Source organism: Camelus dromedarius, chromosome 2 (assembly GCF_036321535.1).
Source record: "Camelus dromedarius isolate mCamDro1 chromosome 2, mCamDro1.pat, whole genome shotgun sequence".
NCBI lineage: Eukaryota > Metazoa > Chordata > Mammalia > Artiodactyla > Camelidae > Camelus > Camelus dromedarius.
Genome location: NC_087437.1, coordinates 50,389,446 through 50,402,688, shown reverse-complemented (window position 1 = coordinate 50,402,688; position 13,243 = coordinate 50,389,446). Strand labels below are relative to the sequence as shown.

Sequence of the window (13,243 nt, the reverse complement as noted above, 5' to 3'; positions counted from 1 at the left end):
TTATTAAGCTCTTAAAATTAGATACAAAAAAATTCATAAAAGTTTAGATTGGTTACCTGAAGGTGCCTGAACAATTACACTCATTCTTCTACGATCTGAATCAAATTCCAGAACATGAAGCAGTTTGTACCTAAGGGAGAAAAAATAAGAAAGGCAAAATCTTTACTTTTTGAATAAGTGAGTATTTGGAAAGAATCCCTATAGATAAAATGGTTAATTCAGAACAAGAAATTAATCTCAACTACGTTTCTCAAGATGATGGATTATGAGTCTTTAATAAAAATACAAGATAGAAAAAGAAGGAACTGACATTTATTAAGTTCTCACCAAATACCGTATGTACTTTACACACCTTATGTCAATATCCGTGAAAACCAAACGCAGTAGGTCTTCTACCATTTTACAGATAAGGACTGCTAAACTCAGAAAGATATACTAATTTGCCTAAAGTCAAATAAGCTTGTGAGTGGCAGCACAAGGATTGGAATCCAGATCAGTCCAGCTCCATGTTGTCCTCACTAAAAAAGGTGACTGATTCTCAACCCTTTTTTCTGCCCAAACATACTTGAGAAATACAAACAAATTAGTAACAGAGGCTCATTATAGCAGTGATTCTGAACCTAGGACTGGGCACGTAGGGGGAACAAATGCCTCTCTAAAGGGCTGTAAAAGACTGTGTAGATGGGTTAGGTACGGCTTGAAAAGTCTTCTGGATGAATTTATACAACCATGTACATAAGGCATGTTTTGTACATCTCAAAGAAAAACACTGAGTAGAATGATGGCTTATAAGTAGATAAAATGAGCTATGCAGGCTCCAAGATAAAAGAAGCCAAAGATTGGGCACTATTAGTTCAGAAAATCATAGTTTGGAAAAGCACAGATGTAGCTGAGATGTGGTCAGAATTGATAAAACCATGAAAGGTACGAATAATAACAATGGACTAGTTTATCACAGTGGAAATACTGGAAATAAGAGAGAAGTTCTTTAAAGGCTAAAAGATAAAATTACAGGAAAGACCTCATGCACGTTAAGTGTGTGCTCTAGCACTTGAGCTATACTCTCCCCCAAGGAAGTTTTTTAGTGAGTAGAAACTTATGAAACTTATAACTCCAAGAGTGGTAAAAATAAACACATCAATAAATTCGAGAAACATCTAAAATGCAGACGAAAGACTCAGAGCATAATATTGTTATTACTCTGATGAGATACAATATTATATTGACATCATTCTAGAGCAAGGATCAGTAAACTTTTTTTAAAGGGGCTAGATAGTAACTATTTTAAGCTTTGAAGGCCACAGATGGTCTCTGTTGCATTTGGTGGGGGAAAACACTTTAAAAATGTAATGTAGTTTGTAGGCTCTACAAAAACAGACTGTAAGCCAGATTTGGCTTGTGGGTATGCTTTACTGATTCTTGATCTATAGTAAATAATGAATATATAGAAAATTACAATAAAGAAAAAAATTACCGTTCCAGTTTTCCAAGTGTCTTAACTTCCATAGTTTCTTCAGAACTGCCAATAAATACAATGCCAAATCTAGGGATCAAAAAAAGAAGAAGTATTACGATTTAAAGGATGTTTCACAATATAACTTAGCTTGAATAAAAATATGTAAAATATAAGTTTAAGATGTATTTTAAAGTATTTCCTTTGAATATAGCATTATTTTTAAGAACCATTACTGGGGTTCGCCCTAACAAACTAATAGCCCTAGGTAATGCCTAATCTCACAATAGCTCAGGCTGGTTTGTCTCAGCCCAACCACTGCCCTTCACAGACTCTAAACTCCTCACCTCACCCACAGCCAATTAGAGACTTGTGTACAAGATCAGGCACCTTGTGATCCTACCTTACAAAAGACCCCAACAACCAACCCTCAGGGCTCACACAGGCACCTCTTGCCTGTGTGGCCCGCTATTGTCTATGGCAGCATAAACTTTTCTATTCTCAAAAAAAAAAAAAAAAAAAAAAAAAAAAAAAAGAGAGAGAGAACTTGAAAGATCAGAGTAGGTCTAAAACAATACATACACAAGTATTTCTCGCAAATTATATTATTCTTATTTTGTACTAACCAGATTTTTAAAGAGATCGCTTCAAAATATGACTTAATGCAAGTTTAACAACAAAATTAATGACACATTTCAAATTCACATATAAAATACCTTAATGTGTTATGAATTTTGTCTGATAATTTAAAATTATTTTCTAGTATTTTCACATTTTTTATTTAAAAGTATTTTTCTGAAGATTTAAAAGTTAGACTCAAACTACCTTGCAGCAGCTTCCACTAGAGCTTTTTCATCTGGTGAAGATGCATAGTATTCCAACTGGGAAGGTGCAAGGTTGGATTGCCAGGGACCATCGCCAATGCCATCAGTCTGAACATTGCTAATCTGCACAGTGTGACAGAGACTGACTGCTTTAAAGAAGAGGTCATGTTCTTTAATCTGTAGAAACATAATTAATACTCGTAATAAAAATACCAATACCAAATAACATTTAAGAAACCAAAAACAAAATTCTAAAAAAGTCAATAAATACAGTTAATAATTTGGTAAACTAAGATGTAGAATAAGACTGCTACAATCTTAAATTGCATAAATAATAGCTGGCTGCACCTCAGAAGATGACATATTACTTCTAAAGAGTAAAATGTCACATTTGCTTATGACCCTTCAAAGTGAGTATTTTTTTAGGAGGCATAACCAAATTGCCAGTAAAGATGGAAACTCTTTTATGGAAGAATTGAGATCTCAAAAGGTATTAAATAAATTTAAGCTCTATTCCTTAGTAAAATCTTCTTTACTTCAAGGCAGAAAGGGCTTTCCTTAATCCCATGAAAAAACCCAGAGAACTAAAGTAGATACATACGAAGTGATAACTACAAATTCTCAGTGCTGAATCAAAGGATAAATATTTCAAATGTATATTCCTTGCCTACTAACACTTAAACTTTTTCTTCTACAAATCACCAACTACCAAAGAGTTACTATTTCAAAGGAAACTCCTATTTATTAATTTAAAAATTACTTACTAGTTCAGTTTCATTTTCAGGACTGGTTCTAAAAGAGGAGCTAGTTGCAAGATGGGATAAGTTGTTAAGACGAGAAAAACTACTAAGATAAGGTAAGTTTCCTTCTGAAGAGTCTGGTGTTGGTCCTTCAGATACAAGTCTACCATTGATTTCTTGGTATTTTACACCATTAATTGAACATTCTCGAAACTGCATCTCATTTTCTGTCAATGTACCAGTTTTATCTGTAAACACGTACTCCACCTAGAGATACAAAACAAAAGAAAACAAACCTTTGTATTCAGGGTCTTATGTTAAACAAAAAAACTTCGTCCTCTGTCTCCTGAAGTCCTTTACCTATTAACATTGATACAGTGATGCTGAGTCTTATAAAACAAGCACAATCAAATAATTATAGATGCCATGGAAACAAACAGGGTGACAAAATATTCTAAATCTATATACACTTTGAAGTTTGTGGAATCTTTAAGTTCACGTTCATCTACAGAGTTGACTGATATTGTGGCATTAGTACTTCTTTTCTACCCTCTGGATAAGGCATTTTTAAATAGTAGGACTAAGAATGAACTTTGAACAAGGGTAGAAGGGATGCTTAATAAGCTAAAATATGAAATAATTAATTTTAATTATTCTTCGAGGCTAATTTTAGGAAAATAACCCTAAAATAAGATAGGTCCTCAAAGAGAAAGATAAAATAGTCAAATCTTCATGTAACTAGGATTATAGTAAGGATTTGATTATTGCAATAATGATCTGAGAAAGAAGTCATTTACAAAGGGAAGCAGATATCATAAGGGGAAAAAAAAACCCCACAGTCAGTATCTTTTATGAAAATACAAACAGAACAAATCCAAAAAGATATAAAAAGGATTACACATCATGACATGTGGGATTTAACCCTGGAATACAAGATTAGTTAAATACAAAAATCAAATCAATGAAACCCACCATTATAACAGAACAATACTTGTCCTTTATTCTATTAATAAAATGATCATCTCCATAGATGCAGAAAAAGCATATGGCAAAATTCAATACCCTTTCATGTAAAAGCACTCAACAAATTAGGGACAGGAGGGTACTCAATCTGATAAAATGTATCTATAAAAAACCTATAGCAAGGATCATACCTTAATGCAGAAAAACTGAATGCTTTCCCCTTAAGTTCAAGAATAAGACAAAAATGTCCGCTCTTGTCACTTTTATTTAACATTCTACTGAATATTCTAGCCAAGGTAGTTAGGCAAGAAAAAAGAAATAAAAGGTATTCACATTGGGAAAAAGATAAAAACTAATCTATTTCCTTTTTTATAGCAAATTTGAATGAATACATCAAAAAACTAATAGAACTAATAAATGAGTTCAGCAAGATTGCAAAAACAAAAGATCAATATACAAAAAGGGAGGTAAAGTTAATGTTGGGAAAAAAACCCTCACACGGTCAGCAGCTATCATCAAAAAGAATACAAATAACAAACACTGGCAAAGATGTGGAGAAAAGACAGCCCTCGTACACTGCTCATGGGGATGTGAACTGGTGCAGCCACTATGGAAAACAGTGGAGTTTTCTCAAAAAACTAAAAATAGAACTACCATATGACCCAGCAATTCCACTCCTGGGTATATATACAAAAAACAAACAAACAAACAAAAAACCCTAAAAAAACTGATTTGCAAGGACACATGCTAATGTTCATAGTAGCATTATTTACAATTACTACGATATGACAGCAACCTAAGTGTCCATCAACAGATGCATGGATAAAGAAGATATGGTGTATACACACAGTGGAATACCACTAAGCCATTAAGAGAATGAAATTTTGCCATCTGCAGCAACATCAATGAACTTGGAGGGCATTATGTTAAGCAAAATAAATCAGACTGAGGAAAACAAATACTGTATAGTATCACTTATATGCGGGATCTAAAAAACACAACAAACTAGTAAATATAACAAAAAAGAAGTAGACTCAGATACAGAGAACAAACTGGTGGTTGTGAATGAGGGGTCATATAGAAGTAGGGGATTAATAAGTGCAAATTATTAGGTATAAAATAAGCTATAAGGATATATTGTACAACACGGAGAATATAGCCAATATTTTATAATAACTATAAATGGAGTATAACCTTTGAAAACTGAATCACTATATTGTACATATGTAAGTTATATAATATTGCACATAACCATACTTCAATAATAAGAAAGATTAAATGGTAGTGATGAGTATATAAATTAACTTTTATTTGAAAATACATAAAATCAAGAAGTTAAATCTTTTAACTTTGGTGAAAGAGGTCACTGGATACCTTTATAAGAGAGTTTCTTGGATAGTAAGGAAATGAAAGGACATAGAAGAGTGTGAAATAAAGTAGATTTCATTAACATAAAAACAGAAAAGTTACAGTAGCACAAACAAAAACACACCTGTAGGCTTAAAAGTAAAGAAACTGATGAATTAGAAACTGAAGACCATTATCATTTATAGTTTCTTAAAGAGAATGCAGATATGAATATCTGAGCATACAGTGTGTGGTTCCAGAAAAACGATAATCTATCATCATAAAGGAATGAGGAGGAGGAAATAGGGATAGAAAAAGTCAAAGAAAAAAATAGGGAAAAAATGTGTTCCTGAGAAGCAGTAAAAACAGGCTGTTTTTAGGTCTTAAATATGTAATACATAATTCAAAAAATGTGACATGAATTAATATTTAGTGTTAAGTTATTAAAGCCTCCTAAATGCTATTAAAAATAAATGGATCAACTTCTGGTTAAAAATGGCAGGCTGAACAAATGCAATTAATTATCTCTGTTCCTCTTCAAACTTCACCAAAATAAGAGTAAAAGAATAAAAAAAAGAACAGAAACAATGACAGAAGAGACAACATGAAAAGGGGAATTTTCCAAGTTTGGAAAAGAGATGAATCAATGGTAAGTGACTTAGCAGAACTTAGAACATGAAACCTAAGCAATGGGGGAAACCCTATTCCCAGAAACTCTCAGAAAGTAGATGTACTAACTATCACTGAATGTGGGAGTAAAGGATGAGACAGAAAATGGAGGTATCAAGAGCAGTTTGAATCCTGAAATCCCTTTATAACTTTGCAAATTTGATACTGACCCCCTTCTATCAGAGCAATAGCTGACAGGGTTTATTCTCTAAGGAGGCTGAACCAGAGAGAATCTGGACCCTGTGGAAAGCTGAAAATGGGTGAGCAGTGCACTAAAAACAGGTTTCTACTGGACAGCTCCAACAATCACAAGCAGAAGAAATACCAACCGCAGTTATTCTCTCTGGGGAAACTGAAGAAAGATCAATTATCGATATTGGGAACACCCCAAAAAACAGCTGGGCTGCCAGGCTTTTCTAGAGGAAACTTTTAGACTTGTAAAGAAAACCAAACATTAGTATTCATTTGAGGATATCCACTTACATAAAAAGGTAGAGTCTAAAACAAATTATAGGAAATTCTGCTAAAACACTGTCTTAAAAGGACAAGAATTTATTACAATAAGATTGATACATAAGGACACAATTTGAGCTTAATATGAGCACAGTTTGGTTATGTACAATTTCATCTATGAGAAATGGTAGGTGAATGGAGAAAACTGCACCTAGAATACATGAAATGTACAAACAGCTAGCAGCTACCACAGGTCACCATATATAAGCCGCACCCATCCACATATGATACAACTTTCCTTCTGTTTTCTGATAACCTTCCTTTCAATACTTCACAGTAATATATAAGTTGGAATATTTCAGATGGCCATTTCCACAAGTAAACGTCAGAGTTTTTCCAAAATAAACTGCCATATTTATTGCAGTATTTATCTATTTCTTAATAATTCAGCAAGCCCTGTTTTTATCAGGCTCCTATCTTTTCATTTTAAATGTGTTACTGACAAAGTTTTATTGTACACCTATCTCATTTTCCCATAATAAGCCCTGTGGTTTTTACTAAGCAATTTTGTATAGAACACTGATTTTTAGGGATGCGTGTCACATTACAGCAGAACTGACGTATTGAAAAAGGAACTCTGTACAAACAGAAAATGCAGGGAGCAGAAGACTTTAAAAAAAACTGTCATTAATATCCTCAGAGAGGTAAAAGAATAAAGTATATTCAGGAAACAAGAATAAGATGTAATTAAGAGAAGGCTATTCAGATATACTAGAATTATTAGAAATTTAAAATATTACAATAGATATAAAAGAAATCAAAAGAAAGGGGGAAATACAAAGTTCACAAATTCTCCCAAAAAGCAGATTATAAAAACAAGGAAATGAAAATTGAAAGTCAAAAAGAATTAGAGAATCAAGATAAATGATCTGACATCCAAACTAATAAATTTCTACAAAAAAAAAAACCCCACAAAACATAAAAAGACATGTTTATCAAATTAAGAAAAATTCCTAGAATTGAAGAATATGTGTTTCCAGACTAAAAGTGTTCAGTGTTCACTGCCCAATGAAAGAAAAAAAAAAGAAAGAAAACAAAAACAAAAAACTCACACCAAGGCATACTATCATAAAATTTCAGAACTATTGCAGAAAGAAAAGATTCTTAAACCCTAAATACTTTCAGAGATAAAACAACAAACTACATAGAGAACCGGGAATCAGAATGGCACTAGACTTCTTAACAGAAACACTAGAAGCTAGGGGGAAAAAAACAAAAATGGAGAAATGTTTTTGAATTTTTGAGGAAAAATAATTTCCAGCCTGGAACGTGTTACCCAGCTGAATTATTAATCAAGTGTAAAAAGGGAATCAAGATATTTTCAGACTTTCAAAGCTCAAAATATTTTTCTTACGCACCCCCTTTCAGAAGTTATTAGAAGAAATAAGAGAGTAAGTCACAGGTGGGAAGACATAGAATCTAGAAGACAAGAAATCCAAAACAGGCGGTAGACAAAGGAACTGCCAAGGTGATGATAAAGGAAGTCTAGGGTGACGGCTGAGAAGCTGGCCCAGAAAGAAGTCTGAATTGAAGCAGGAAGATAAAAGGCTTCAAAAGAGAGTGAGGGAGAGAGCAATAAAGATTAAAGAAGTCCTAGATTACCTGATGTGTTTGAATACGTAGAGATGTTTCATGTATTTGTCAGAGATTTGTTTTTGGTATATGGAAATTAAAAAATGAAAATACAGAGCAATTAACTCTAGCAAAAACATCTAAGAAAGAAAATGTAATTATAGTATTATAGGGCACACATAAATAACTAGGAGTTAGTGAACGACTCTAAAAGTCATAATAATGTCAATAAGTGAATATTTATTAAATCTCAAATTGTGATTTAACAATATTGGGACCATGGGGCAGTAAAGTGGGTATGTGTCTGTTTGCATAGGTTGTGAAAGGAGTAGTATAAGAGCCATATCTTTATATTCCATGGTAAATAATGTCTCAAATTGAAAAACAACAAAGAATACTATATACAAACACAGTGCTAAATAGTGAAAGAAATGGCTTAATATTTAAAACTGTGAAATAAGAAATTAGGTATGGAGCAAAGTAGTGATTTTTTTGGTATAAGCCTCATAATATTTTTGTTTCATTTATCTTTGTACACGTATAATTTTGATAAAAATAACAAATTAGAAAAACAAAACGATCATCATTACCTGTCCAAGTTCTTCATTTAGATCAGAAGTATTGACTTGAGCTTTCTGATCTGATTCTTCATGATAGAGATCAAGATCCCAGCCAATAAAAAATGACCCAAGAAACTTCTGCATTTCGACTGTCACATATAACGAAATTGGAATGATGAAATTGTAGAGTACCAAAAAAGCAAGGAAGTCTGAAATAAATTTCAGAATCTAGGAGGGAAAATGATTGTTTGGTAAGAGAAAATACATGAGAATTTCTTAATTATCAGATATTTAAGAAAACTGTAAGACAGTTTCATATCAAAACAGACCATCAACTACATTCTGAAGCAGAATAGTCTCATGAATTGAAATTCATTTATTGAATTGTCTTTTTAACACATTTCCTTTGGCTATTTTATTGCTCATTAGAATCCTGAACACAGTAAAAGAAGAAAAGGTTAAATTCAAATTACTTTATTTGTTACTTTTTATAGAAGCTACCAAAAACGTTTTGCGACTAAAAACTACCTGTGGCAAAACTATAATAAAAACCTCTGGGGTATATTTACTATTCTACTTCTAGTCTTCAAAATCAGATAATTAAAAATTGACTGTAATTTAAAAAATTTAAAATAATAGCTAGGCTAGAACTATTAGAAACTGAAATTCTTAATTATTGACCATACAGGAATAGCCTACTTCAATGGCAGAGCAACTCCACATGTGTTCTGGGAAAGGTAAAATATTTAATTGTGATTGATACTGAAAAAACGTTCCTGTCATTATCTGCTCTGTGGTCTCCTGAGATCCAAACTTGTCTTCCAATATTTGTATTCTGATCTAAAGTGAAATTTGGAGAACAATTATTTACTAAAATTGCAGGTTAACTTCTCCTGGTAGTCCACACTCAACCAGTTTAAACTTTTATGACATAATTTGATTTGTTACTTCATACATGAATACACTGATAGTAAGACTCCTAGATTTATTCTGATAAAACTGAAAATAAATCAACTTACTCTTTAACTCAATAACATACATAAATGGAGTAAAAAATTCAACTTGTAGTACTGATGTGGAATGCTAATATAGACGATTTAAATTTTGTTATCTCTTTTAACTACTCAAGTCATGCCAAAAAGATAATTGCTTATGGCCTACAATGCAAAAAGCAAACCAGCACAAACATGTTGGTTACTCTTCACTTGCAATGTCCTTTTGCACCCTTCAAAAGTAATGGTTTTACAGGATGACAGTGGTCACACATATCAGAAGTCACCACCAAAGCATTAACGGTGCCAAAGAATAAAGTTTCCTATACAACAGAGTCAAGAACACCATAAAATACCTTACTACTATTTCTTTGATGTTCTGTTTTTTGGTTATACCAAGGTTCATCCCACTTTTCTTCAGCTTGCCATGTATATTTCAAGATAGTACTGATGATGGCTTCAGAAATAAGGATTATTAAATAAACTATCAAAAATGTATTCATTGACCTGAAATGAGAAAAAGAGACTATAAAATGTATCAATTATGTATTACTATGCTCATCTACTTGGAAATTAATACTGGTGTTAAATAAGAAACTAAATATATAAGGTATTGTAGCAGCTATTTAAAGGACACAGTCTTTGTTTTTAAGAAATGATCATTTAATAGAATCTATTTACTAGAAATAAAAGAACAGGTATGTAAGATTACAAGCACATTTACTATAGGTAAGCTACTGTTCAAATGCTTAGACAAGTTGGTTGATATGAGAGAAGTTTTATAAAGTCTTAATGCTGTACAAATGTTAGTTATGTTTGCAATTAAAATTAGTTCCTAAAAATGTAGAAAATCTTAGAATAATTACTTACGACAAAAATATCTGGCCAAAACTGTCATTTACTATAAGCATTTGAAATCAAAACCACAATAAGATACTACCTCACACCTGCCAGAATAGCTATCTTCAAAAACAGAACAAATGACAAGTGTTGGTAAGGATGTGGAGAAAAGGAAATCCTAGCACACAATCAGTGACAATGTAAATTAGTACAGCCACCATGGAAAATAGTATGGAGGTTCCTCAAAAAAGTTAAACTAGAACTGCCATATGATCCCACAATTTCACTTCTGGGTATTTACTCAAAGAAAACAAAAACACTAGTTAAAAAAGATATATGTACCCAATGTTGACTGCAGAGTTATTTACAATTGCCAAGGTATGGAAACAACCTTAGTATCCATCAACAGATGACTGGATAAAGAAGATGTGATATATATACATACACACACACATATATACACAATGGACTATTACTCACCCTTTAAAAAAATGAAATCTTGCCACCTGTGACAACATGGAGGGATCTAAAGGGTATTATGCTAAGTGAAGAAACTCAGAGAAAGACAAATACTGTATGATCTCCCTTACATGTGGAATCAAAAAAACAAAACAACAAAATAAAAAGAGACTCATAGATACAAAGAAAAAATGGGCAGTTGCTTGCTGGGGTTTGGGGATGGATAAAATTGTGAAGGGGATTAAGAGGTACAAACCTCTGGTTATAAAATAAATAATCCACAAGTATGTAATATACAGCATAAGGAATATGGTCAATAATATTGCAAAAACTTTGTATGGATCACTAGACTTATTGTGATGATCACGTCATAATGTATGCAGATGTCAAATCATTATGTAGTACACCTGAAACTAACACAATGTTGTACATCAGCTTTATTTCAATAACTTAAAAAATTAGTAAGTAAAAGAGACACCATCCCTAACCTCAAGAATAACAACTTTTGTTGACTTGAAATATTTTTATGCCCATATTTTACACATATATAATATACATATCCATAATAGTATTTATGTGTGAATAAATGAAAATAGTTTTCTTACTTTTCTACTGCAGATCGTTTCTGTGACTTGCTCTTGTAATTTAATGCCATCTTAGTTTCCATTCCGGTATATACAGCAACACCTGTAAAATGAAACAAAACAGTCTTTTAAAATAATCCTCTACTATGTTCACAAAAGAAATGTACTCAGTAGCATGAAAACATCTAAGAAAATATATTGTCTGACAGCTGTCAGAATTTGGCTCTAAGTTTTTCTGGAGTTTAAAAAAGGCTTTCCAAGATCAATTTTGGGGACCTTCAGTCACTGAGTCTGCTGGACGAGAAAGGCATGTAGGTTCTGTTCCTGAGTTGTAACTGAGATATCTGAATGAAAGAGATATTATTTGAGTTGAAATTGATGGAGGAAAAGAATGTGAAAAGATAAAGATGGCAGGGAAGGCCATTATAGATAGTGCAAAGACCAAAATGGAAAAGAGTTTTCTGTTAGGTTCTAACAATGGATTGGGGTCAGAGCTTGAAAGGCATTGAATGCCGTATTGGTAATCTAGAAATAATCTTATAAGCACTGGAAAGATAATATGGAAATCGGTCAAAGTAAATGAAGTAAACACAAGAAAAGTGCTATTTAAAAAATTTGTCTATGTGAATGACTCTGAGATGAGAGAGAATGACAGTAATAATGGAACTAAAACTGGGCAGTGAATAAAATTAGGTAAGATCTGTCTTATCAAAAAAAAAAACAAACTTGGGTTTGAGTTAGAGCTTGGTTTGAATGCTAGCTCTGCCACTTACTAGTTCTGTGACCTTGAGCAAGTTATTTAATCTCTCTGAGTTTCAATTTCCCTATTTTTAAATGGGGAAAAAAAATACCTCATACAACTGTTGTTGAGAGTTATGTAACAAATTAGCAATACACCTAGAAACAGAAAGATGATCAATAAAAGTTAATGCCTACCCCTAAATACTAAAATTTGAGAAGCAATATAGGACTCATCATGCTCTCTTCCTTAAGATCTGTCCTGGAATTTTCACTATCAGAATTATTCTTTAAAGGCAGGGATTACAACTCAAATGACAAAGGACACCAAAATTATAGAAATGTGAGAAATCAGTCAGAATGATACAAGAGAAAAGTGGTGCTGAGGAAAACAACAAGGAACCCATCTAAAGGTATTCGAATACGTATGTTCTTTCAAGAGAATGAAAGGTATTACTGCTAAAGAGATGTGTTAAAATACACAGCACTACATGAGAGGGTCTAAAAGCTATAGAGGCTGTCTCTGACTTCTGCCATCAAAAATTACAGTTTTCCTTTTTTAAATTGTGGTAAAATACACATAATATACAGCTTACCATTTTAATCATTTTAAAGTGTACAATTCGGTGGCACTTAGTACATTCACAGTGTTGTGCAATCATTCTCACTAACTTGAGAATATTTTCATTACCCTTAATGAAAAGTCTGTACCCATTAAGTAATTTTTCCCCCAATCCCCTCCACTCCCCAGCCCCTGGGGACCACTAAGCTACTTTATGTCTCAATGAGTTTGCCTATTTGGGATATTTCAAATAAGTGGAATCAAAAAATATGTGGTCCTTTTGTGTCTGATGTCTTTCGCTTAGTATGTTTTTCAAGTTTTACCCATGTTGCAGCATGCATTAGTACTTCATTTTCTATGGGTAAATAATATTCCATTATATGGATATCACATATGTTTATCCGTTCATTAGTTGATAGAACTTGAG

At 32.6% G+C, this 13,243-nt stretch overlaps 1 protein-coding gene across 9 annotated transcripts in view; it reads right to left on the bottom strand.

Annotated features, from left to right (window-relative positions):
• ATP11B (ATPase phospholipid transporting 11B (putative)) overlaps positions 1 to 13,243 on the bottom strand; it is a 103,397-nt gene that overhangs the window by 45,465 nt on the left and 44,689 nt on the right. For all 9 annotated transcript variants that reach the window (XR_004136799.2, XM_031451904.2, XM_031451894.2 and 6 more), the window contains 7 exons: positions 11,538 to 11,619; positions 9,990 to 10,140; positions 8,672 to 8,869; positions 3,042 to 3,284; positions 2,279 to 2,454; positions 1,475 to 1,543; positions 57 to 130 (listed from right to left, as the gene is read on the bottom strand). Coding sequence is in view for 8 of the 9 variants with exons in the window: in XM_031451904.2 (XP_031307764.2) it covers positions 57 to 130; positions 1,475 to 1,543; positions 2,279 to 2,454; positions 3,042 to 3,284; positions 8,672 to 8,869; positions 9,990 to 10,140; positions 11,538 to 11,619 (993 nt within the window). In the remaining variant the exon portion in view is untranslated. The remainder of the gene's footprint in view (positions 1 to 56; positions 131 to 1,474; positions 1,544 to 2,278; positions 2,455 to 3,041; positions 3,285 to 8,671; positions 8,870 to 9,989; positions 10,141 to 11,537; positions 11,620 to 13,243) is intronic.